This window comes from Pagrus pagrus (genome assembly GCF_965226575.1).
Source record: "Pagrus pagrus genome assembly, chromosome: 19".
NCBI lineage: Eukaryota > Metazoa > Chordata > Actinopteri > Spariformes > Sparidae > Pagrus > Pagrus pagrus.
In genome coordinates this window covers 17,479,004-17,503,653 of record NC_140203.1, presented here as the reverse complement: position 1 = coordinate 17,503,653, position 24,650 = coordinate 17,479,004, and the positions used below count along the sequence as shown (strand labels likewise).

At 41.5% G+C, this 24,650-nt stretch overlaps 3 protein-coding genes across 5 annotated transcripts; 1 reads left to right on the top strand and 2 right to left on the bottom strand.

Annotated features, from left to right (window-relative positions):
• Positions 1-91: 91 nt before the first annotated feature.
• snx30 (sorting nexin family member 30) lies at positions 92-16,537 on the bottom strand. The gene is made up of 9 exons (XM_084383438.1): positions 16,228-16,537; positions 11,905-12,120; positions 10,792-10,902; positions 10,508-10,666; positions 9,532-9,721; positions 8,227-8,426; positions 6,865-6,954; positions 6,287-6,439; positions 92-5,085 (listed from the first exon to the last, which is right to left on the bottom strand). The coding sequence occupies exons 1-9, from the start codon at positions 16,348-16,350 to the stop codon at positions 5,008-5,010; spliced, it is 1,320 nt and encodes a 439-aa protein (XP_084239564.1). The 5' UTR covers positions 16,351-16,537; the 3' UTR covers positions 92-5,007.
• Positions 16,538-17,187: 650 nt separating this feature from the next.
• Positions 17,188-19,321, top strand: LOC311249056 (SOSS complex subunit C-like). 3 transcript variants are annotated; one of them, XM_084339747.1, is made up of 5 exons: positions 17,188-17,348; positions 17,474-17,536; positions 17,924-18,020; positions 18,189-18,276; positions 18,795-19,321. In XM_084339747.1, the coding sequence occupies exons 2-5, from the start codon at positions 17,512-17,514 to the stop codon at positions 18,891-18,893; spliced, it is 309 nt and encodes a 102-aa protein (XP_084195873.1). In that variant the 5' UTR covers positions 17,188-17,348; positions 17,474-17,511; the 3' UTR covers positions 18,894-19,321. The 3 variants fall into 3 exon arrangements, with proteins under 3 accessions (XP_084195873.1, XP_084195872.1, XP_084195874.1); XM_084339748.1 differs by having other exon boundaries at positions 17,233-17,251; XM_084339746.1 differs by having other exon boundaries at positions 17,188-17,536.
• A 1,400-nt stretch (positions 19,322-20,721) lies between these two features.
• kiaa1958 (KIAA1958 ortholog) lies at positions 20,722-24,476 on the bottom strand. Its single transcript, XM_084339745.1, has 7 exons — positions 24,311-24,476; positions 23,722-23,915; positions 22,806-23,114; positions 22,271-22,718; positions 21,926-22,099; positions 21,289-21,480; positions 20,722-21,175 (listed from the first exon to the last, which is right to left on the bottom strand). The coding sequence occupies exons 3-7, from the start codon at positions 23,103-23,105 to the stop codon at positions 20,868-20,870; spliced, it is 1,422 nt and encodes a 473-aa protein (XP_084195871.1). The 5' UTR covers positions 23,106-23,114; positions 23,722-23,915; positions 24,311-24,476; the 3' UTR covers positions 20,722-20,867.
• Between the last annotated feature and the right edge of the window lie 174 nt (positions 24,477-24,650).

Sequence of the window (24,650 nt, the reverse complement as noted above, 5' to 3'; positions counted from 1 at the left end):
TTATTTTTATGCACTTACAATGCATTTTAACTGTACACACAAAATGTTACAGAAAAAAAAATGAAATGAATCAGACCAGAGCAGACGAGTATCAAATGCATTCATTCTTTTTATTATTGGTCCAATATATCCAAAAAAATCATTTGAGGTAAAGATAAATTGCATCAAAACGACATCAATATACAAGCTTATTTATAATTACAACAAGATGTTATTAACATCCAAATGTACAATAAAAACTCTGAACGTAAACAGTACACACTGGGGAGGAACAGAGATAAAAAAAAAAAAAAGACTGAAGCTAAATCCACACGTTCATAAATCGTCTGACTTTGAACCTTTCACACAGGTTTGATTGATCAGGTTTGATTGATCAGGTTTTCTCCTGCACTGCAAATCAGAACTTCTCTTCATGTGTGAATCAACGTGAAGAAGACAGGAGGAAAAGATGGGGACATTTGGCTTTGAAAACATTTGATTTGTACATTAAAGAAAGCAAAAAAATCACGTCCCTCATGACTCTACCGTCTTTACAACCGCAGCCATTAATGTCCCTGTTTGCAGACGATGCCTTTCTTTACATCACAGAACAAAGTTTCCAAACTGAGACATAAAATACGCCTCAACCAACTCAACACCAGCCTATTTATTTTCATTTTTGGCAACTGCAAGAAAGCAATTATAGTTTTTTTTGTTTAATGTTTTTCAGCAGACATGTCTGCCCGGGGGCGGAGCTCTGTATATAGTGCAAAAACAAATCAGCAGGCACACAGTATAAGATGGTGATTTTACAATGACTAAGAAGATTTAAATGAATCAGAGAACTACTGTTAGCTTTCCAATGAGCATCAAAAATAATTTACAAAAAAATCCCTTCTAACATGTGTCACTTACTCATTGGAAACCCAACAATGATCTCCTGCTTCTTTTATACAAAAATAGACTCAGCTGCATCATATAATTCAGCTGTACACCGGGGTATATTGAATATACAGTATATTGCCATTAGAGCAAAAAGAATTTGAAATCAAGCCTGAATGATCCCAAAACTTTCAGCGCCCCGCTCAGGTCCCTTCATCGGGTCATTACTTCATTTACATTACATAGCAGGAAAGTCTTCAGATGCACTGATGCCTCAGTGCTGAGCTGTAACAGACACAAGTACTGATCTGATCCAGAACTAAAAGCAAAGCGTGACAAAAGTTGCTTTTCTATGTCCAATCAGATATATTTTTTTAAACTATCATTGTTTGCTACATGTCCTATTCCTTAGTTCTTTTTTTTCAGGTCAATAATAAAATGTTCTTGGCTTACAGTGAACATTAGCTACTGGCTGAAATGTACTTTTTGCAAGTGAATGCGTAAGCCAGAGATACAGAACAGATTTTGAAATGCAGATCTTTTAAAAGGACTCTGTGCAACAATTTGTTGCAATTTACGTGTATTAATCACTTTTTATAAATCATATGTGAGCAGATTGTAACGTGACATGAAAAACGAGACCTTCCCCGTCTCTCTCAGTTGCCTACACAAGCCTGTTTAAGTTGTTGCTGCTGGACTGTAGATTTCTTTGTGAAGGACTCTGGTCGGATTTTCCGTGACAGTCCAAAGGATCTGACTGCTTCCACGATCTTGAGTGCCTCGTCTCAGTGCCTCTCTCTGCTCTGCTAACAGAGAGCAACGGTCGCTAACATCCGCCAACATAATCAAATAAGAGAAGTTCCACAGAGCCACTTTAAAGTCTGATATAACAATGAAGTTGAAAGGTGCCCTATAGATTTTTAAACAAACAGAAGTATTCAACTTTTCCTACCAAAATGCTGTCCGTTTCCATGAGATACAAACAAACTGGGGACTGGTTCATGAAAACGCTGCTCTGTAGCGCTAATAGTGGTCACATACTTCCTAGGGTGTCTTTTATTTAGCTTGAATGGCTGCTGTTCTTAACTGAGTAACAATGAGTCAGTCCGTGAAACCACTTTAAATATGTTTCTTTAAGTTGGTACAAATTAATTTGACAACATAAAAAAGATGGAAAATTTGCAAATTATAATGGAACAGTTACTTTTAATGCAGCAGTATGGGAATTTTAAAAGAATTACTTTACTTGTTCAGTATTTGTGAAAGAAACAGACAATACAGAAGCTTCTGTTTTGATTTCTAAACACCTCTAACTGTGGCTCTTCTTAGTTGATTTGAATGTTTTGGTACAAATACAGTATTTTAGCATCAGTGCATCCATAGTACTGTCCGCTGTTACTGCCTCCACACTAGATCACAGTGAACCCACCCTGAAAGCTTCACTCCTTCTTAAAACAAATATCTAGAAATTAAGTTTTCTTCATGTGTCACCTCGATGACAGAAGGGGGAAACAGTAGCTGCTCTGTGCTTTTAAAGCTCGAGGGGGAAACATGAAGTACCAAAAAGTACCAAAACCAGTTTGCAAGCAGCCACAGTCACTTCCTCTCATCACTGTGGTACAACTCTTGCATTTGGCTGCACCGAGAACAGGCGCGGCAATGTGCCAGCAGCCTGAAAAAAAAAACAGGGCGAGGGCCATTCAAAGACTTTAAAAAAAAAACAAAAAGAAAACAACTAAAAAACTTTTCTGTTCTTAACCAAACCTCTTCACGGAGCACAGACCGGAGAAAGTCAAATCAGCACCTTATTTCTGAAAATCCTGTCAATAAATAAAAGGATGCGAAAGAAACTCAGAAATTCTTTGTACACTTTTTTGAAAAAATAGTTTTTTTCCAGTTTGAGGCTACAACACTGTGTTATCCATGCCACACATGAACAAAAGTTAAAATCAGCGTCTTTGTAAATGTTGTTCTGATGAAGATGCCAGACGGAGTCCGCCCTCGTCATCATTGGTCCAGTTTTTCGCTACTTTATGCCGAGTTAAAAAATAAATGTTTTTTTAAATTGCCAAAATACAATTTAAACAATATTTAAGGGATCCACCATAAATGTGATAAATGGGAGAAAATCATTTTCGGAAAAGTCAGATCTCATTAAGTAAAGCGGGTTCAGCAAAGATTACACACTGAATGGATTTTTCCTTTAAGGCCACATGAGCAACATTTTGAGCCAAAAAATAAGAAAAGAGGAAACAAGTGTGACGCAAAAAAGCTGTTGGCCGTACATGCTGCAGTGCTACGACATCTCCTCAAAAATGCTTCCCATGAGTCACAGCTGAGCAGATGAGGTCAAATATCAAACTGCTCTATCACAGGGAACTATTTACACATTCAGTCTGATACTAACTTGTTTACTTGTGTAGTTTTGGAGAAGAGAAAGATCTTCATTGAGTGTTTTTTATGTCTTTACAAACTCTCATACAGTTTTACTTTGTTAATATGTGGCGGACCCTGCCACCCTTATAACTTCAGTGTTGGGACCTTGTTTTTCTCTGAGAACTGCTTGTTTACTCAGTTACAGAAAAAATAATATTTCAGAGTTTGTATTATTACCTCAAGAATACTGGAAATATCAAAATCCTGAATTTGAATTTCTTCTCCAAAACCACATAGTGCCCCTTTAAAACAAGCGACTTCAGCTTTTAAAGTAAAGAGTGAATCACTCAGAATAAAGTTTTTGCTGTCCTGAAAAGCTTCCACAAAACTCTTCTGAGTGCTGGTTTATCTAATTTCCCAGGTGCTTACATGACACAGCAGAGATTTGAAATGCTCTGTTCCTCTATAGGCTAGCAGAATCAACATGTTTAGTTATTTCAGGCCAGAGTACGCCTTCAAGACTTACTCCTCTTGAAACAGGACAAACGTTTTGTTATTAGGATGCGATAATACCAAATGTTCACAATGCAGTGTTTGTTCCTTTCAGAGATGTTCTATAAATGATCTGCCTCTAAAAAGCCGATTGTTTTCATTTGTTTAAAGAGAATAAATTAGTGTACCACTGGACTCTTCGCCTTCATTTCTCTCAGTGTGCTTTTCATTGAGTAAATCTGCCCTTTTACATCCCCAACTGACTTAAAGCCTTCACTGAAATCCCTACAGCCTGTTGAAATGGCCATCGTTTAAAGGAAAAAAGCATGTGATATCTAAAGCAAACACCAGTTTCAAAAGACTGAAAGCCATTAGCATCTTAACCACCAGGTGGTGCTGCTACACTCACTCAAAACACGAGCACAATCAAATCTGCTGTGTGGATCACTTCCCTGATAAAGCTCAACATTCATAACTTGTTGTTAAATGTGGTGTCTAAGAGTCAAAAATACATCCTTAAGTTTACATTTTGAAGAATTTTTACAGGGTTTTACTGAGGTTTGTTGCTACACCTCCTGCTTCATCTCCATCCAAGCGTCATTTCTGGTTGAGCACAAATGCCGTGTCACGATTCAAGAATGGTTACGAGTAAATGGGAAACTATAAAATGTATAAACCTCCTGGAAAAATGAATTACAGTAATGGCAAGTAAAAGATTTTATGTGCTGAAACATGCAAAAACAACAGGAATGGTCCTTTAAATTTAGAGCCGATATGATGCCTCTAAGAGTCTCGAGTGGAGAGTTTTAGTGTCAAGTTTTCAGAGGTTGTTACAACCTGACAGGAAGAAAGAAATCCCCGGGATGCTCTGAATGCTTCAAACTTTGCACGATATCCATATCTGTTTTTTGCTAAAGAGTTATCCTTCACACTTGATAACAGGCAGAAAACTCTCTGAGACCGCAGTTAAATAAACACGGGCAGCGACTGACTGTTAATCTGAAATATGAAGTAGAAAAAGTCAATAAGAACAACGACAAAAAAAAACAAACAAAAGGAAGATGTCTGTACATAGTAGGTCTCTCCGCTTTCCTCGCTGTCCTTGAACGTGCCATTCGTTACCTCAGGTAACGACGACTCCCCTCCGTCCAGTCGTCTCCCAGGTGAACACGGGCAGAGTCCAGCAGTCCAAATCTGCAGCCCGGTTGGCCCTTTTCCTTGGCATGAGAGTGTGTTTCACAGAGAGGGGGGGGGGGTGCAGGGACATGAGGAGGTGTTTCAGTTCGTCTCACTCGTTTTGTCCTCAGTCTGTTTGTCCTGCAGGAGAGTTACGAGCGACTCCCACGCTGCCTGGCACTGCAGAGGGCGGAGATGGATGGAGACAGTCGACAGAGGCAAAAAAAATGAGGTGAAAGGGAAAGAGGGAGAGACAGAGAGAGATGCAGAGATTTTTTAATACAGAATGTGCTTTTATACATTCATGCACAAACTGAACAGCTCCTTCATTTCAAAACCAACCATTCTGTACATATTTTTAAAATATTTTTTCATATTTTATTGTCATTTTTTCTATTTCCTATTTATGTTTCTTGACTTTTACAGTACTTGCCTTTTATTTAATTATTTTCGCTTACTGTGTGTATTGTTATGCGCAGATTCCTTGTCGGTGAAAACTTGCTTGGCAATAAACCTGGTATTTTGGTTCCGATTTTTATTGCACATTTGGTTCAGATTTATTCTCACTATTGCCAGTAATGTTGTGAAGCCAATGTTCTTTGGCCTCTGGCTGTGTGTGATCACTTACTTTGTGTTTCCAGGTCAACGGTCTTGGACAGATCAGATAAATCTGGGAGTGAAGTTAAAAAGTACTGCCACTTTCGCGAGCAAAGAATTTATTTCCTAACTGCTTCGGTAGATCAGCCTGTTGTTGTACTGGCTGGGTGTGAGTACGAACAGGCTGTTTCTGTTACAGAGTGTTCGTGATTTGTGAATCTACTCCAGAAAAATAAAGGTCAAAAACAGACAGCTCATTTCAGCTCATCTGGTGCTCTGATCTGGTGCCAAAGCTCAGCTTACTACAAATACTAGATATTTAACAGAACTGGCTTATTACTGTGTGTTAACTACAGACCTGTTGCGAGATAAATCGTATGCCGTGTTAAGAGCAGATCAGTAGCACAGATGAGTTCAACACACACACAGTTATTTCATACTGTGCCTCATTCATTTCATTTTTCCCACACTTCTGCTGAATAACTCTCCTTTTGGTGCTTTGCTGCAGAGAGCAGGCGTATAATCAGTACTTAGAGGCAAGTCTCTTCCAGCTTTATCGCTTGCTCTCTCTCCTCATTTGAAGAACAAACCACACTTTATGTTAGTGTGTAGTTTCTAAGCCAAACTACCTGACACAACACAGATTACACCTCTGTTTCAACTATAAAAATGATTTGATGAATGATCACAAGTCAATTAAATCTCCCCGCAGAGATTCAAAGTCTACGCCCCTGCAGTGTTTTTAAGTCTATTCCACGGGTCTCTCCAGCAGCAGCCTCCGTACCTTTTCATAGTGGTTGATGTTTTTGTCGGCCATGCCTGTGAGAAGCTGTTTGAAGTCTTGTCTCTTGTTGCTCTGCCAACGCTCCCAGTCTGCCTTCAGGTCCGCGTTGAAACACTCCACTTTGTCCTGGCATTTCTCCACCTCCACTGGCATCTACGGTGACACACAGAAAACTACAGCTACAGGGGCCTTCGGGAGACATAATACAAGACTACCGGTTACAAGGCTACAACCACAGGAGACTAGGTGGTGTGGGAGTTTTGGATGGGAGGGTTGTATTAGGGAAATTTGACAATGTGACAGCTTTAACCAATTGTCTCTCTCAAATCTGGAAAATCTTTCTTTGAGGAGTTAGTATGGAAACTACACAAAAGTTGTATATAAACTTATTAAATAAAGTCATATTGTGTGATTAAACAGTTAAATGCCCCATTGTGTGCTTACAACAGGGACAGTTAATGGATAAAAAAAAGTTCTGTGAAGTCAGCTTTGGGAAACAACTGACACACCCAGAAATGGCAACAGTGAACACATCAGTTTTTAATGTTTACGTATGTGAGAGGAAGGAGGAGACTTACTGGCGTTCTGTCCTCCTGTTTGCGCAATATGGCTGCTTCTAGTCGACCCTCGTACTCCGCCTGGGTCTGGTCTCGCTTCCTCAAAACATTCTACAACCGACAAGAAGACGTCAAGCGTTTTATCGTGTGAAATTTCAATGACACTGTGTGTGAAAAATATTAACAGACAGACAAGAGATATGCTGAGATATGCTGAGTCAGGAGCTTGGTGAGCACATGACACATGCAGAATATCAGATGTTGCTTCCTCTATTCAGGGTCTAAGGTGGCTCAGCTGAAAGAAAGCAAGCGTGTCGCTGTGTCCGAAAAATTCAGACTGCACACTAATTCAAAGCAGGTTCCAGTCAAAGTCGGAGGTCGGATTTTCCTAGTTGAAATTTCCAACTTTGGACCTCTGAGCGTTCCAGGAGCACGTCGCCAGAAGTTAACAAAAAACTTGGCGGATCATTGAAAAATGAAGCCTCTTTGGCACACGAGTGAACCCTCAGCAGTGCAGTCTCTTTGCATATATAAACAAATTACAGAAGGGAAAGGACACATGAGGTCAACAGACGCCATTACACATTTTATTTACGGCACTTTTATACTTGGAAACGTATCTAAATATTCCATTAAATGACCAAATACAAAAACTGTTGAGTTAACAAGTTGGAATTGCGACTCCGAGTGACATTCCATTGTACTTTTTCTAGCAGGAGGTCGGAAACATTTGAGCTCCGTTGTCTGGAACGCAGCAGTAGTATGGCCATTAGCATGACTGCTAAATTTTGATTACTGCATGTGCCGTCAATACACACTATTCTCCCACAATGCAACGCAAAAATTAAAACAAATTATAGGCGGTGAAACAGCTCAATAAGAACAAACGATGAAAACTGTGAAATTATGGGGAAAAAAATGTTTAGTTTAATTGTCAATGACAATCAGAAGTCAGTTTGATTGACGTCCTAGGACACTTGTATTGTGTCATTTCCTGTGTAAAATGGCAAAGCGTGTTGTGTTTTTATCTGCTAACTGCCAAAACTGTACACTACGATGATTAGTATGTGGTACAAACTGAATATGTAGCAGTAGTATGTACATGTAGTATGGATTTGGGATACAGAATGTTTTTGTGTGTGACAAGTGAAGTCAATTTTATTTATATAGCTCCAAATCATAAATAATATTGCTTCATTGGGCTTTGCAATCCGTACAGTGCACCCTCGATTTGAGCAAGGAAAAACTCCCCCAAAAAATACCTTGTAGCAGGGGGAAAATGGCAAGTAATGCTTTCCGGGCTGCAGGGTTTTTTTTTTCCTTTTGTCTCTCTTAATTAACAACAAGTTTTACTGTATCCATCTCTCAAAATGTCCTTCTCACCTTCATGGACTCTATGTAGAGGATGTACTCTCTGAGAACGGGCAGGAAGTCCTGGCTCATGTTCTCACTCTGGTCATCCAGCGCTCTGCAGCACGTTGCCACGCAGCCGGCCACGCCCTCCAAGGGACGGCGCAGCTCCTCCTCGGACCCGGCCCAGCTGGAGTACACAGTGCCGTACTCACGAAGCTCTGTCAGGTACTCTAGTGGGGGTGGAAGAAAAAAAAAGGGAGGTTAGGAAGCCAAACAAGAAATAAAGAAAAGAGGAGTTCGCCATGTTAGAACTGCAAAATCTATATTTGTAAATTACACATGAGAGGGAGTGGTGGCTGAACGCCAGGCTGCTGAGTCAAGCGCGCATGGCATGTGTTTTTTAACACTGTGTATCAGCTCACAGGCCTTCATTATCTAAAGTTCCCAGAGTTTCCATCTGATCTCCTCCAATGTGGAAAGAAAGACCTTTTGTTTACGCTGTAGATTCTTGCACGAAAGACCACAGCATGTCTAAAAGCCCCGAACAGATGGTGACGACGAGCATTTCACACGGCAGATGACAGGGATTTACAGGATCACTCGTCATGCATGAGTGAGGCCTGCAGTTATCAACCATGCATCACCTCAAGGCCCAAAGGTCTGTGGGTTTTTCTCCAAACAAACACTGTGGGTAAATACTGCAGATAGATTCACTCGAGCTACAGTTAGCCACCTGGCTGAAGACTGAACTGTTTCATGACATAAGCTAACAACAAGCACCATGTAGCACATGCAAATGGCTGCCAGTAAGCAGGTCTTCTGATAAAGTAGACTACTGGAGGCCGTGTTGCAAGCAGCACACACAACTGTTTCAAAATGTTTCTTCCTGGTGCCAAAAATACATCTCCGGAAGAAGTAGCTATTAAGAAGTGGCTTCAGTTCTCCAGGCACTGGAAGTAATGACAAATTTAAAACAAACACAAATGGATGTAGTAAAAAAATAGCAATGTTTATTCTAGGTTTGTCAAGAAAGTCAATGTGGTGCCTCCAAATATTAAATTCTACAATTAAACGCACTCATTGGAAAATAAAAACAATGTTTTTTCCTGTCAATTTCACATTTCAGGGACGACAAAGACATATTTTCAGTCTACTTGTGACTGTCATTAGCCACATGCTTTGAAAAGTGTAACAGCCTGGATTTAAAGGACGACTCAGATTTGTTTCTTTGCTAACAAGTGGCCAATAAAAGGTAAAAATGCCCCAAAATATAATTTTTATTATAAGAAAAAAAAAAAAAAGGAAGAAGAGGAGTCATCAACCTCTGTGTGATACCTGACTGCTCTTTGAGGATCCTCTGAGCGATGCGGTCGATGGTTCCCAGTTTCTGGCTGAATGTGTCCAGGTATTCTCCCATGGCGCAGAACTCAGGCGGCCGTGCCCGCAGCTTGTACCCTCCGGCCACGTGCTTCACGGACTCGCCCACCTTGGTCAGCAGTGCCAGACCCTGACGCTTGTTCAGGTCCTTCAGACACACAGTGAGGACAGGCGACAGTTGCTTTTACATCACAAGAAACCAGCATTCATAATAACCCATTCTTTTCTTCCACCTGCTGAAAATGTCACCTGTGTGTTTAGAAAACCCCTCCGCCTCACTGTTGTTTTGTCACCTGTAGTGTCACTTTACATTGTAGGCCTGATACTGTTCTACTATCCTCATGCCCTACTTTCTTTCTTTCGTTCTTTCTTTCTCTTCCTTCTGAGTCTAATTATTTTACTGCTGCAACAACCTCATTTCCCCACAGGGATCAATAAAGTCTTGTCTTGTGTCTCAGCTACTTAGAGACTAAATTTGTGACTGATGGCAGACGTGGAAAGTAAGGAAGGAGAAGCTCTGTACTGTGCAGTTCCGCATTTACTGAAAGAACAGCTGAGATGACTGTTTTTTATCAGCATTACAAGATCTCATGCAGCCTAAGTGGTGTAAATGCATACAACACAGCCCGTAATAAAAAATAAATAAACATAAAAAACTTTAAAAAGAGTTGTCAGGACTCCTGTAAGGTTGTGATGTCAACTATTCAGAAACGCAATGTTTGGGGCCTCCACAGGCCTGTGAGAGCTGACCAATCAGAGCAGACTTTCAGACAGAGGGTGAATAGAGGTGCTACAGCAATGGACACTGCACGCAAGTATGCGACAGGAGAAACTTGAAGTAGTAACAGTTTAAAACTAAATTTGTCTGTGAGACAGTCATGGAAAGAAAATCTTAAAAAGAGTCCCTGAACTTCCCACCCTTATGACGTCTTACCTTGGCAGACAGGAATGCGTTTAGATGTGGGTTGAAGGAGAGGACAGGGTGGTCGGCAACCCGCTTCAGGAACTTGTCCAAAGCTTTCATCCTCGTCTCCACAAACTCCTCCGAAAAACGATCCACCACGCCCTTCATCACGAACTTCTCTGGCAGCGGCTGGAGATGAAGAGAGATGGAGAGGATGAGGGAAGAGGAGAAGCAGAGCAGAGAGGGTAAATTAAGCGTTTCTAAATGGAAAACAGCACAGAACGTAGGTGTGCGTCATGGCTCATTTGCCCTACAGGGATGAGGTGGGTCGGCTGGCTTTCCTCCAACTTGATCCTCAGCCAGTCAAAGTCCTGGTAGCGCCGTCGCACACAGTACTCCGGCAGGTCAAACTCTATTCGAGATGTCTGAGGAAACACACACACAGACATATTTAATTTAAACACATTAGGAATTAGGATTCGTTTTTCACTTTGTATACGTTCATAAATGCACTGTATGTACACAGCAGTAGACTTTGTATTAGACTGGAGGGTGACCGTGTCTTTGATAATCACATTTAGGCGCTAGGAATGTTGTACATGCTTATTGACCTTGAAATATAGCTGACAGTGCATGCACACAATCACACAGTCTCTCTCTCCCTGACGATACAGTTCTAAAAGACGCGCCCCACATGCTCTCAATTAACACTTTGTGTTCATATTGGGCTGTGATATTTGTCATGGGCCTCTGAGTCTGTGCATAAGGTAACTGTCGTCAGCTCCTGGCAGCGTCTCCCTCTGAATCTGTTTCTTTCATTACACGAAGGAACGGCCTCCACAGCTATGATTCTCTGCTGGAAGTCTGAACAAATTAACTTTCTGTCAGACAGAGAAGATCCTCTTGCTCTGATTACTGGCAGAGGGATTTGGAGGATGGAACTGAGGTTCCAGCTGGTAAACACGAGCTTCTGAATAAATCTCTGGTCTCGAATATACATTTTTTATGGATTCCAGTAAAAAGTCTTTTCCAAACTGAAATCTTAGATGTCCCATCACCCCTGGGATATATTCTTTGCCAAGAGGTGGAGACAGTAGCATATGTGTAGTCCAAACTGCTGCTGCTATTCCTTTTTCATTCCTGCAGCTGGCAGAAGCTAACATTGTGAAGTACTCAAGTGTAAACCCACGGTCTGAACCCTCGCCATCTTGGTTTTTGGGAGCGAGATGTTGGAAGTTAAAAGGTGAGAAGGTGAAGCTAGGGAAGATATCTTCATTGGAAATGACTGAGAATACGAGGACAAGCTATGGAGGCGACTTTTCAATCCCAAGGTAGCCAAGCCCTGAAGCATACCCTGCTTTGTCATCAACTTTACTCTAAATGGGACCATAATTTTTCTAAATGAACATCACTCTGTAATAGCAGACCTTGGTGGAGACTCTGTAGGTGATGTAGGTCTCCATGGTGGAGACGTGCTTCTTTGGGTCGTCCACTGTCACAAATAGGTCGCGGGTTTCTGTTGAGGCGTAGAGGTCCCGGACGTCTGCTTCCAGGTCGTCGTCCAGCTGCAGCCTGTTGAACAGCGAGGATGCAGAGGCGGGACTCGACGTCTCAACCGGCGTGCCATTGGTCAGCCCTGCTTCCTGCGTGGATAGAGACAACGGTGACATCAAATTTAGATGCTGCAGTGGGAAAAGCTGCAAACAAAGAGGTGATAGATTGATGCTGATGGTGATGCTGTTGTTGCTGTCTGTCAATGGGGCTCTTGTTGAGGCTGCTGCGCACTCATCTGACACTACTGCTGTCTGTGTAATTGAATGATGGATGAGGGCAGAGAAATGGAGTATCTGTGGACCAGGGGATATATTTCCACAGCCTTTATACAGAAGAAATTACAACTATGGGAAAAAACGTCTTGTTTTAATATATGGAGGGTAACAAAGGAACACATATCCATTTCATTTATTATATTTTTGAAAGAAACAGTGTTTTAACTTGTTTCTGCCCTTGACAAATGATTACTTTTATTTTAGAAGGACAGAGAAGCTTTCCAGTAAAATGGCATCCTCCAATTGTATGGATAAACAGGTGCATTAAACAGTTTAGTCAGTATCTGGATCTACAAAAACAAATCTGATCAATATAACTATAAAAACTGAAGCAAAACTATTTATAGACTTTTCACAGATGACACTCCCCCACAGGTCGGACTTGTTCTAGCGCTTTCAATCTTTCAGTGGTTTTACAGAAACAAGTAGAGACGACAAATTTCCCCAACGGGCTCCATCCAAGCACAGCGAGAGTGCTGTGGATTTGGAGACATTACTATTAGGGATGCACAATTTAGATGTTTTTACCTGTTTCTTATTGCCGACACCGAGAAGATTAATGATAATTTCACATTTTAGTATTTTAGTAGAAGTTCATAACCTGTAGTTTGTGCACACCTGAGGGTAAAAAATAGAGTCATGTGGATATAATGACTAAGTGGGTAAACACAAGTATAATAAGAAGTAGAACTGGCTGGTATGCTGAGAAAGTGACATCCCTTTACTTTAATGCAAAAAAACATATGCCATATCATGATGTAAAATAACCAAAATCTAAGAAGATATACAGTATAGTCTCATATTACAATAACGGTTCCATCGATATTTTCTCCAGCCCTGTATTGATTCATATTGCACATTTAGAGGGGATTGCATTAGCAAACTGGAGGGACAGCAGGCAACAATATCTAAACAAACATAAGAATGTAAACACCTTAACAGGAAGGAAGGCAGAAAACCGAGGCAGCAGGATCGCTGCCTCATCGAAAGTGGTTCTGAAAATAAAACTAACCAACCACATCTGCCAGCACAACAACCTGAGCTGATCTAAACTCTTAACAACACATCACAGCGGTTACTAATGTCCCGCGGGGCCACTTCTTGCCTCACATGAGGAAGAAATTATTTTCATCCTCAACAACATTAAGGTGCATGAAAGCACATAAGCTAATGTTCAACCTTAAATCATCTTTTTATGCCACACGCTTTTTTTAAAAATTACCGTGAGTGGGCAGGTGTGAAATTTTCAAATTCAATCTGTGTTTAAAAGAAAAGGGGTACGACTCTCTCTGCTCTCACTCCTGTATACACACTATGAATTTTAACACACTTCTCTCTCTCTGCCGCTGTACATTCACAGAAACACACACGCACACAAACACACACACACACAGGGACAGGGTGCTGACGTTTCAGTGCTCTTTTTTGCACTGTGGTGCTAACCTGCAGTGGTAATCACAGCTAAGATAATTGCATTGCGTTGCATCATTACAGCACTGTGAATGAACAACCAGGCCACAGCAACACAAACACACTCAGACAGACAGGGAGGAAGAATATGCAAATATTGGATTGGGGGACACGGATCTCTGTTTGTAATACAGAGCAGAGTTTAAATGTATGAATAGAATTACCAATATTGTAATACGGGAACGGATATAATGTTCTCTTGTAATGCTAGGATCGATATAGCTATATGATTGATATTGTGCAGTTGATAAAAAAATTCCAGCTTTATCAAACAACAGACTGTTGTTTGCTTTCTCCGATTAAGAAATGAAGTGCTGTGCATGAAGAGTTTTTGTTGAAAACGTTCAAAAGTTCAAGTAAAATTATCAATAGAACGTGACGAAATGTTATGACGTCTATGTATTGTGTTGCAGAGATATCTACTGACTTCAGCATGCTAACCAGGTAGCCTCAGCCAGTTTCGGTCCAACATTCCTGTGCTAGTGGTGCAAACACTAGCATTCCCCTGGTGCTCCAAGCTCCCAGTCAGGACCACGAGATGCAGATGCTACTCAGAGGGCATGTTCATCCACCAATCTAAATGTATTATTTTAATTAATAAAAATAAAGCTGCAATGATTCATTAATTAGTTGTCAACTATTTAATTAATCGCCAAATAATTTCAGGGCTCTGGGGTACAGCTATTTTGGTTGCACATGCACTAATCTGACATTTTCATTTGTTGCACCAGTGCGCCTGAATTGAGCTGTTTACTTTTCAAACAATTGAGGTTATCACCCTTTCTCGTTGCGAGTGCTGTGATTTAGAAAAACATGAAGAAAAACATGTATTTTCATCTTTAATCCTGTTTACAGTCATCCACATAATGTGTTGAGAAATGAAACTCAAATGTATTATTTGTTGTACCTTAAATATAATTGGTGTACTGAATGAAATAATTAGGCGCACCAGTCAGTGCAGTGTAAAAAGCTAATATGGAGCCCCCAAAATTCTCTGATTACAGCTTCTTAAATGTGAATATTTTCTAGTTTTATTCCACCACTTTGACAGTAAACTGCATATCTTTGGGTTGTGGACAAAACAAGACATTTGAGGGCGTCATCTTGTGTTTTGGGTAACATTGATCAACACTTTCCACCCTTTTTCTGATATTTTACAAACCAAACAACTAATGGATGAATCGAGAAACTAATCGACAGATTTATTGCCAACAAGAAATAAACATTTGTTAATAATAAGAAACGTTTATAAATGTCAAATCTGCAACAAGATCTGGATTTTTAAATAAAATACAAAGTTGGATACAATCATGGGATATATGTGGGAGATTTTTTTCATTCTTGTAAGTATACTAGTTCATTAAACAAAAGCAAAAGACGTTAAAAAAAAATGTTCAGAATGCAAAGGGTAAGTTATGCTTTCAGAAAATCTACCCTGGGTCCTGTTTCACGTCAATAATGAATCACTTGTTCACTGGCCCACCACCACAATCTGACCTTCCATCAGACCTTATTGAAATGTGTCGACAAATTGTTTTAATATTTGGCTGACAGCCTGGGACCAGAACCATTAATGAAAACCATAAGTAGTGGGAGTAAATAGGGGGACTCTTACATTCTTAATATATAGAGGTTTTGCCTCCAAGTTAATGAACTAAAAAATAGCATAGGACGGCATGTTACCATTCAAATTAAACTTGCTGGAAGGACATATCATAGCATCTCCTATTGGCAATAATTAACTGCAATACCCAGTGGTTGTTAAGGTATAACTCCTGTGTTAAACATCAGCAGGAAGAGTAAAAGCCTCATGATTTGTTTGCTGGGTCCATCTTGTTTACACAGGACAGCTCTGCTGATAATGATGCCAGGTCCTTTTTCAGAGAGTGAGAGGAGAGAAATCTGTTTTCTAACCAAAACATGTGTAACCTGGAGTCACCACGTGTAAAAAGAAAAAAATCAATTTAAATGGTGTTATCACATTACTCATACTGTAGTAAGCTTCTGTGAGTCTGTGTGCATTAGTGAGATCATATACTCCATCTTATATTTATCTCTGCTTGTTAGTGCTTGATGCTTTAGTGGTTTTGTTGATGTACTGTAACTAAAGCTAAGTCTATATTAAAAATACTGCTAGCTAAGACAGTTTCTGAGATGCATCTTTCATGCAACAGTGATTCAGTGACAAACTCAGACAGTTAAGCCAACAGTCGTTGGCAGTAAACCATAAACATTAACCAGAAAAGGCGTTGGTGTAAATGTTTATCCCGTTTTCTCCAGTAACTTCCATTTGTTTACTACTTCTTTCGTGCTGCATTTAGCCATAAACACTGGTGCCAGCCTGTAAACAGGTTAGTTTATAGGGTTTTGTTGGGTTAACCGTCCTCTCTACATCCCTTGGTTGTTTTCAAACCGACAAACCGGTCTCGGTTCAGCCCCAGCGGACCCTACCTTGTCCCCTCCGACGTTGACTGGGACCGAGAGCGGCTCCTCGGCGGCGGACAGCGGATGGAGGATCTCCGCGATGGGCTTCTGCCCCGAGCTGGCCAGGCCTCTCGGAGCGCCGACACTCATCCTGCAGGAGGCGGGAAGACGTGGCCGGGTAAAGGGGGTGAAGGCTGTCCGGTTCTCCGCGGCTGATAACGGTGAGTGCAGACAGAGGGAGGCTTTTTTCTCGGTTCAGGGTCTCCTGAGTTGAGATGTTACACCCGCTGGTTGGTCACAACTGTCAGCTGACCCCCACTGCGCAGCTCCGGACGTTAAACTACACGAACCCGGATGTAAACAGACGCGTCACGTGACGATAAGCATGCTGAAGATCGTCTCTCGAGAAGATCAGTTCCTTGTTTCTGAAACTGTTTACTCTGCTCATTTTTAGCCAGCTAGAATCACCACAGAGCCCACAAGCAAATCATGTCTGTTGAAGAAGAGCAGGAAATAAAAAAAATTAAAGCTCAGAGAAAAGCTAGCAACTACACATCAAGTTTGGATTTTTTTTTAATTCATCCAGTTACCAAAGTAAAGAATGAACTCAAATGTATTAATTCAAAACATGTGACAGGGGTCAAATTTTGGATAATTTGTGCTATTGGTGGGCTATTTTTTGCTGACATGCACATGACTTATATGTTTGGTTTATTGTGCATACAAATGTACAATCTGGGGAAAGGATTTTTGTTTTTGTGTATTTTCCATAGACATCTGTACTGCAAATATGTGGACATCCATATGATATTATGATGTATTTTTTAAGAGTTCCCTTTACGTTATTTTCAGGTAACATACTGTCATCCTTTCATAATGCTCCTTTGCTAGCCTTTCTGCCTCGTTTTGGTTAGTCATAACGTTTTTGGCTCCCCGAAGTAAGAGCAGAGTGAGACCTCTTGTCTTTTTCACTCCTATCTAGCCAACCCACCTAACAGAAAAACCGGTACACGGTCTCTGGAGGCGAAATGTGGCTGACCGACAGCACATAGTCAGGAGTTTTATCATTATTTTAAACTTTCACTCACTGTTACACTGGTCTACCACAGCAAATGTAATCTGTGTAGTTTATCCATCTTAAGTTTGAGGTACATTCAATGTCCAGTGGGACTTTTATCGCTGTCTCTTATCCACCAGTGAAACATTAGCTGGGCGGAAGCAAACACAAACACATAACGTTTAAGCTAAGCCATTAATATAACCCTTTCTGTAGTTTGTAGTTTCGACCTACCACTTGCTACCTGCACCGACATGACTACTAATCCTCCAGGACAAGGTAATTATGTTGTTTGTGGACAAAAAATAGTGGTATTGAAGTTCTTTGTCTTCCTTCAATCAACCTGTCCTGGCTCCAGGGGCGTAGCTACGAATCCTGGACCCCCTGAAAACATTTTCCTCTGTGGTTCCTCTTTGGGAAATAGCTAACTAGTAAGCTAATGTGGCTTCTGTAGTTCCTCTCTAAAATTGGCTATGAATAGAAATGCAGATATACCTTTTTTTGATTTGCAGTTTGTTATCACAACTACTATGTGGTCAACACAATCATCAACATTTACTCTAAATGTCGCCTGTTAGATGAAGTCAGTTATGTCAGCTAATATATATTATTCTGTCCTTCTCTTTGTCCTCTGATGTCTCTCTGTCTTCTCTTTTCTCCATCCAGCCTTCCCAAACAAGGCACGGGTGGCAATCCTGGCTGAGCTGGAGAAGGAGAGGAGACGGCTGATGCAGAGTCAGTCCATGAACACACCTGGAGCCAGGTAGGTACTGTGTACATCCAGGGAGGGTAACAGGATACTGTTTGGAGAAACCTTTACAGGGGGGCAAATTAACCATAGTACATTTCAGTATCAAGTAGACTGAGGGTATTGTCAGTGATTTTACCATTATAAACTATCTCTTTTTGTGGGGGGCCTCTCATCTTGTAGCATCTCGCTGTCCAGACCGAGTATGAAAGAGTTCCGGGACAACGCAGAACAGCAGCACATCGCTGCCCAGCAGAAAGCTGCCCTGCAGGTGAGACAGACACCAATTTCCCATGTTTGGCTTGTCTTCATGATGTTTGTGGCTGATTTTTAAAGGTATAATGATGCAGGCAGCATTTTTTGTAAATCACAATGACAAAGGCACCCGTACTAAGTCATATTTGAATACCAGCTCAATACCAAATACTTGAATACAGGCCTGAAAATCATTATTTGAGAGAGAGAGAGAGAGAGAGGTTTCAAGGCAACATGAAACTCTCCACATATACTGTATCAGGATTGTTGTTTTCTCCATGACTACTGTTTCTCTATATCACTATTTATGTCTGTCTGTTGAACAGCTTCACACCTGGCAGGTGGCTAGTTTAGCTTAGCTTAGCATAAAGACTCAAAATGGGTAAACAGCTAGCCTAGCTGTGTCCCAATTTACTAAAACCTCCTACTAACACCTTTTAGATGCACATTATATCTTGTTTTTTAATCAATACGTGATTGTCAGTAAAAACTCCTCATTCTAACCTTTGTCTGTGTTTGTCTTTTTTCTTGCAGCATGCACATACACATTCATCAGGCTTCTTCATCACTCAGGACTCCTCGTTCGGGAACCTCATCCTCCCCGTCCTTCCGAGGCTGGAGCCTGAGTCCTGACCTTTTTACCTCCTGCCCCCCTCCTGCTGCTTGGTTTGAGACAGAGCTTTAAACAACATTCATGAACACCAGAACCACGTCTCTCTCAGTTTCCTCTTTTAAGTCTGTGATTAATGGACGGTTGTCATGTCATAAATCTCAGGGGAGTGTGAATCTTTCACTCTTACATTTTCCAGAGTAACAAGTTGGCTGCTGAATTTAGGAAAGTTTCCAAAACAGTCAGAAGTTTCCAGATAGCTGTGAAACATCCTGGGAAGTTGTCCAGGAGCTAAAAACAAACTCTTCAGATTTGTTGTAAATCCTGCTCTGTTGCCTTCCGCGGCCCTAATCATGTGGCTTTCCATTAAATGAACATTAAGCCAGGTTTTTTACATTTGTAATGGATTTGTATAGATATTTGGAGAATAAAGTTGTTACATTGAATTGTATATATATTGAATTTCAGTTTTCATTTTTTCTAAACACAAAAAGAGGATTTAAATACATAGTCTTTGGATATGTTTACATTATGGGTTCTTGTGATCAGATGTATTTTTTTTTGCTCACGTATGATCTTTGTCTTTTTAAGCAAAAAAAAGGGAACAGATGTTTAATGCTTTTTTAAAATGTTTAACCACACACAAAAATGACAGCTTTTTTTTTTTTTTAAATGCCACATCATACCCCAAGGGTAAAGGCGGATGTATCCCTTTTCTAATGTTAAAAGGTAACAGCTAACTGCTGCTAACTGTAGCTGCCCTTAGGTAGTTAACTTGGTCAGCTGTACATTTAGTAGTAGACTGGGATTCATAATGATGCTAATAATGCTCATGGTTTTCAGTGGTTTATGGTAACAGTGTAGTAACAGTGGTCGGCAGCACACAAATAAAACACTGTGCTTCATCATGTAAAAAAATTTTTTCTTCAAGCCACTGAAGCTTGAATACAAAAAAGTCCCTTATTTATCAGACTACTGTTTAATTATTTTTCAGCTGACAGAGAGGGGATGACATACAGCAAAGGGCCACAGGTTTCTTAAAGGCTGAAATTTGATTATGATTAATTCTGAGCTGCCATGACTGCAGCATCAAATATTCATAAACCGTTTTGGTGGGAGGAGAATTTAAGAAAAACGTTTTCTTTCCCACCACAATATTGCACAGATGTTTCACATACATACTAGGAGAAATGCACCAGACAGGTGGCAGAGACTTATTTCTATACCCACAGTAGCAGATATGTGTATCTGTAATGCAGCCACATAATCATCAGAAGTACATTAGACTGAAAAAGACAGACTTGCAATGTAATTACTGGAATACGTTGTAAAGCACCATGGACTCTGATAGTAGAGGAAGAATGTGTTTTCTCTTTGTGCTGAATTTTGGTTTTATATGTAGAGTGTGGGGGAAACATCTCAGGTCCAGAACATTCTGGCCTCATAGGATGTCATAGGTACCCTGTAATGTTAGGCCCGATAAGGTATGGATGAGGGCATAGTGCCATCTGCTCTATGAGTTTATATCTCTCATGGTCTTTGCAAACTTAGCGATTCGAAGCTGCTGTAGATCCCCGACATACCAAAGCTGACTGTTTGTGTAAACTCGTAGGATGGCCTTCGATTGATCTATGGTTGCAGACTTACTGTCTTCTACCCATTTTCTTTCTATTCCTCACTCGGCCAGAGGTGAGAAGCTCTGCAGTAACTCTTCCATTCTTTGTTGTTAAACAGATAACCATGTATGGGAGGGATGCTTTCTGAGCTGAAGATATAATCTGAACATTGGGGAGACTCGAGAGTATTAACACGACATCGCACTGTGCAGACAGATGTGCTGTTATTTTGTTCCCTCCTTGATCAAGTTTGTATAAACTACTTCAACTTAAGTGATCGGTGTCTCTTAGTCTTCTTCATCTCTCCTGAATGGTCAAGCGACCCGAATTTCCACAACATAGAGAAGTGTGCATCGATGTGATTCAGTCTATCTGTATCCGTCACTTGGACACAATGGGCAACAGTTCGCCTTTTGCCTTCATCATCTTGATCTTGGCTTTAATGTTGTCGTCCATCGCCTGTCTGCAGCGAAGGGCGTAATGTGCCAGCGTCTCCTCCTTCTCATCCCACGGTGCCAGAGCATGAAACACCTCCGGAGCAGCCAGGCTGAGCTCAGCTATGGCCGCCGTACGGGAGATAGTGTTGCGGTCCACGCCGACCCGGTCAAAGGCAACCTTCATGGAAACACTGCGGCGAAACTCTTGCAGGGCTGCCATGTAGCGCGCTATCACACCCACCACGTTTTTCACTGGAGAGGAGACATAAAGGGACAGTGAGACACAGCAGTATGAACAAAAAACAAATAAATGCGCAATATGACTAGTGTCAGTGTTACAGTGTGGTTTATTGTCATGTCCTTACTCCTGACTCGGGTGTTTTCTCCATCTCGGCTCCTCTTGCTCTTCAGGATCCGGTGGCACTCCAGAGGGTGAAGGTCCATTTCTTCGAATGAGTCAAACAGTGTTGGCGAATCAGAGCCTGCCACATCATCAGGAGAGGTCATGTGTGAACTTCCTGGTTCCATCTGATTGGAGCGACGAAGCAACCTCCTCTCTAGAACCGGCAATAGAAAAATTACAACTCTAAATTTGATGAACGTGTTTCATTATAACATTGCCAACGCTAGCTAGCTAATATTAGGACAGTACAGTATGTTGGGCACATCCTGAAGAACTCAGCTATTCCTATGGGTTTTTTTCTACAAACTGGCAACTACCACAACTACTGATCGCTGACATAACACGGAAAACACATGATACAAACGCCATTATACTATTGGCTGACAAACATTGTTAGGAGCTGGAACCGACTGTCAGAATTCTTTCACACACAAACAAAACAATCTTTTTTTGGAACCAGCAAACTGTAGCATGAAATATAATACACAAAAACAGGTGTGATTTTTACCTCAGCGTGTCAACCAACTGCTAATTTTACCGGGAGTAAATGTTACAGTGACATAATTCATCAACAGGTGGACTTCCAATCCAAACTCTACCTGGCCGCAGTTTGTCCTGCAGGAAGTCGCAGATGAGCGCTGCTTTTGCGGCGAGTTCATGCTGCAGCAGCTCTTTGTCGTGCTTCAGACTGGAGATCATCTCTGTCATCTTCTGGTTGCGGCTGCGTTCTGCGCACAGTAGCTCTCGCAGCCTCGTCAGCTCATTGTGCCCCCCTGTGGATTTACATCCCCAAGAAACACACTCACACTCAGTAACAGGGAGACAGACAGCTGGATACAAACACGCACATGAGCATGAATTTCACTTATTTTGGAGTATTTTAGAAAAATCAAGTTTTTCTCACGATGACATAAAACTAAAAGTCCCTCACAACAAAGCTGTACCTGATGTCTTCCCTGTAGTCTCGGTGGCAGAGCTGCATCTTTTGCTGTGCAGCTCCATCTCTGGGTCCACTAACCCCTCATCACCCATTACCTGTCCATGCATGTGCTGAGAGCTGGGTGGGAGGGGCTTGTTGGGCAACAGGGTGTGTGCGATTTCACAGTGTGTGTCTGGTGTGGCCTGACAAGCCAGCGAAACAGCGTCTGTCACTGCTATGTTAGCAGCTGTGTCAAAATCCTCTGCTGAGGTTGCTTCCTGCTTGACCTTCTTCCCGGCAACTGCTCCACCTGGTGCCCCGCCTCTTTTCCTGGATGGGCGGGGCTCGTAGTCGCCATCGTCGTCGGTGGCCGAGGAGTCGCATCCAGCAATGTCAAACAGCCGGCTGCTGAACTCCTCCCCCTCTGATGCTGCTTCGCTACAGGAGAGGTCACATGATGCCCTCACTGTCACCTGGGAGTTAGAGACAGAGAGAACAGATGAGACGCTCCACTGATTCAAGATTCAAGATTTTACAAACAGAACATCTCAAGTCTTTACCTTATTGGATGGACGCCCTCCAACAAACCTCTCCTGGCCCTGGCCGGTATTTGCTGAGCCTCCAGAGCCATTGCCATGGTCACTGACGGGCCAGTGGTAGGCGTGTCCCGCACTGCAGCCCCACACAGCGACAGGGACACTGCTGCCATGGTGACCGGGTTCTGGGGTCAGCACATTGCGGTAAGAGCCAGTGGTGGGGCGCTGCAGGCTGGGGATGAGGTTGCAGATGGTGCCGTGGCTGTGAGCCCAACGGACGAGTTTACAAAGACTGTCAGAGGTGGTCTGAACCGGGTCGCACATGGTGGAAACCTAGAGAAGAAATAAAGGAAAATAAATCAATCTGAGAAGCTTGTGTGTTTGTGAAATGTGTTCCCCGTTCAGGTGCCACTTGAATTTTAGCAGGGATTTCAGTGGCTGCAGCAATTTCTCTCTTTTTCTTCTGCCTCCGTACTTTTCTGGGAGGACACGTCAAAGAAGAGCTATACTCCGCTGTCAAAGAGAACCGAGACTTGTTCACTTGTTTTGTCTGTAATACTGTTCATTTACTGATCAGAGGCTTTAACCCACCCCTTGACTTTCTAAAAAAAAAGACTGATTTATTTACTGCCTTAAGCAACAGTCTGGAAAAAGGAAAGTATAAATTAATTAATTAAATCAAATTATAAATTAATGAATAAATGTATTAGTAAGTAAGTAAGAATGTATAAATACATACAGAAATATGAAAAAGTAAATCGGCATATAAATGTAATATTTATATTTTTAATGTCTCCTATTTTGTGATTCATTTATTTATTGTGACAATTAAGCATCAAATTACAGTACACAATTAGTTAAAATACTCAATTGTTCGGGTGATTGTTTGTATTTTGTCTCAAAAACATTGTTTGGAATAATACACCTCACATGTTTTTACCTTTCCTCCTCTATCTCCTTCACCTTCCTTCCTATCCTTTGATGCTCCTGATCCTCTCCACTCCACCTGGTTGAACAAGGTGTTTGTGGTGCTGTTGTGGCTTCATTTGACACTTCCCGGCTCCTGTTCTAGTAGTTTCACACAGCAGTTTTCCAAAGCGTAGAAGAAGAAGAAGTGACACGGAGCAGCGCCCCCTGGTGGCCAAAACAAGCACAACACGATTGAGACATCAACCACAGACGCTGCTGGTTTGCGCTTTCTTTTCCGCGTTAACTATCATTTTACTTTTCAAGTCTGTCTTTTCAGACACAGACAACAAAGGGGGAGATATCGGCGGACAGCTCCACCCGGGGACAGGTCACCAAAAGAAAGGGGGGCTGTCCCTGGAAGACAGGGTCGTGTTACTCACACACAATAACAACAAGCTGGATGAGTAAATTGTCTTACTTTAAACTACACTCAGACCACTATCGAAGATAAACAGACATATTTATCGACCATCAGACTGCATACATGTCTGTGTGCACACCGCGATTCATCAGGGACCAGAACAAAGCTCACACCACCCACCAACATGTCTCATATTTACCTTTTATCAACAGACATTAAAACAGTCCGGCTCTGAGTCCACACAGCATCACATCCTCCTCATTTATCCCGCATGTGTCGGCCGCTTCAGACAATTAATATTGTTATGACGCTAATATTGTTTGATTAAATAACATGAATATCACCCATAATTATCAAATTCCTTGTCTGGAGGGTTTAACATGGCCAGATTTACACGTGAAAGTCGCTTTACTGCCATCAGCTGGACAGGAGGAGGAACTGTTGCCTCCTCTCACTGTGTGATGTAACACTGACCTCTGGTGGCCGATATCAGTCATCGCACAAAATTATATTATATTATATTATATTATATTATCCCT

Excerpts from the sequence above, each read along its gene's own strand:
- snx30 (XM_084383438.1), bottom strand. The coding sequence starts at position 16,350 with ATGAGTGTCGGCGCTCCGAGAGGCCTGGCCAGCTCGGGGCAGAAGCCC. Across the intron at positions 9,722-10,507 it reads ACGCATTCCTGTCTGCCAAG|GACCTGAACAAGCGTCAGGG; the intron begins GTAAGACGTCAT and ends GTGTGTCTGAAG. Across the intron at positions 5,086-6,286 it reads ACATCAACCACTATGAAAAG|TGCCAGGCAGCGTGGGAGTC; the intron begins GTACGGAGGCTG and ends CGCCCTCTGCAG.
- LOC311249056 (XM_084339747.1), top strand. The coding sequence starts at position 17,512 with ATGACTACTAATCCTCCAGGACAAG. Across the intron at positions 17,537-17,923 it reads TACTAATCCTCCAGGACAAG|CCTTCCCAAACAAGGCACGG; the intron begins GTAATTATGTTG and ends TTCTCCATCCAG. Across the intron at positions 18,277-18,794 it reads AGCAGAAAGCTGCCCTGCAG|CATGCACATACACATTCATC; the intron begins GTGAGACAGACA and ends TTTTTCTTGCAG.
- kiaa1958 (XM_084339745.1), bottom strand. The coding sequence starts at position 23,105 with ATGTGCGACCCGGTTCAGACCACCTCTGACAGTCTTTGTAAACTCGTC. Across the intron at positions 22,719-22,805 it reads GAGGGCGTCCATCCAATAAG|GTGACAGTGAGGGCATCATG; the intron begins GTAAAGACTTGA and ends TCTAACTCCCAG. Across the intron at positions 21,176-21,288 it reads AGAAAACACCCGAGTCAGGA|TGAAAAACGTGGTGGGTGTG; the intron begins GTAAGGACATGA and ends TCTCCTCTCCAG.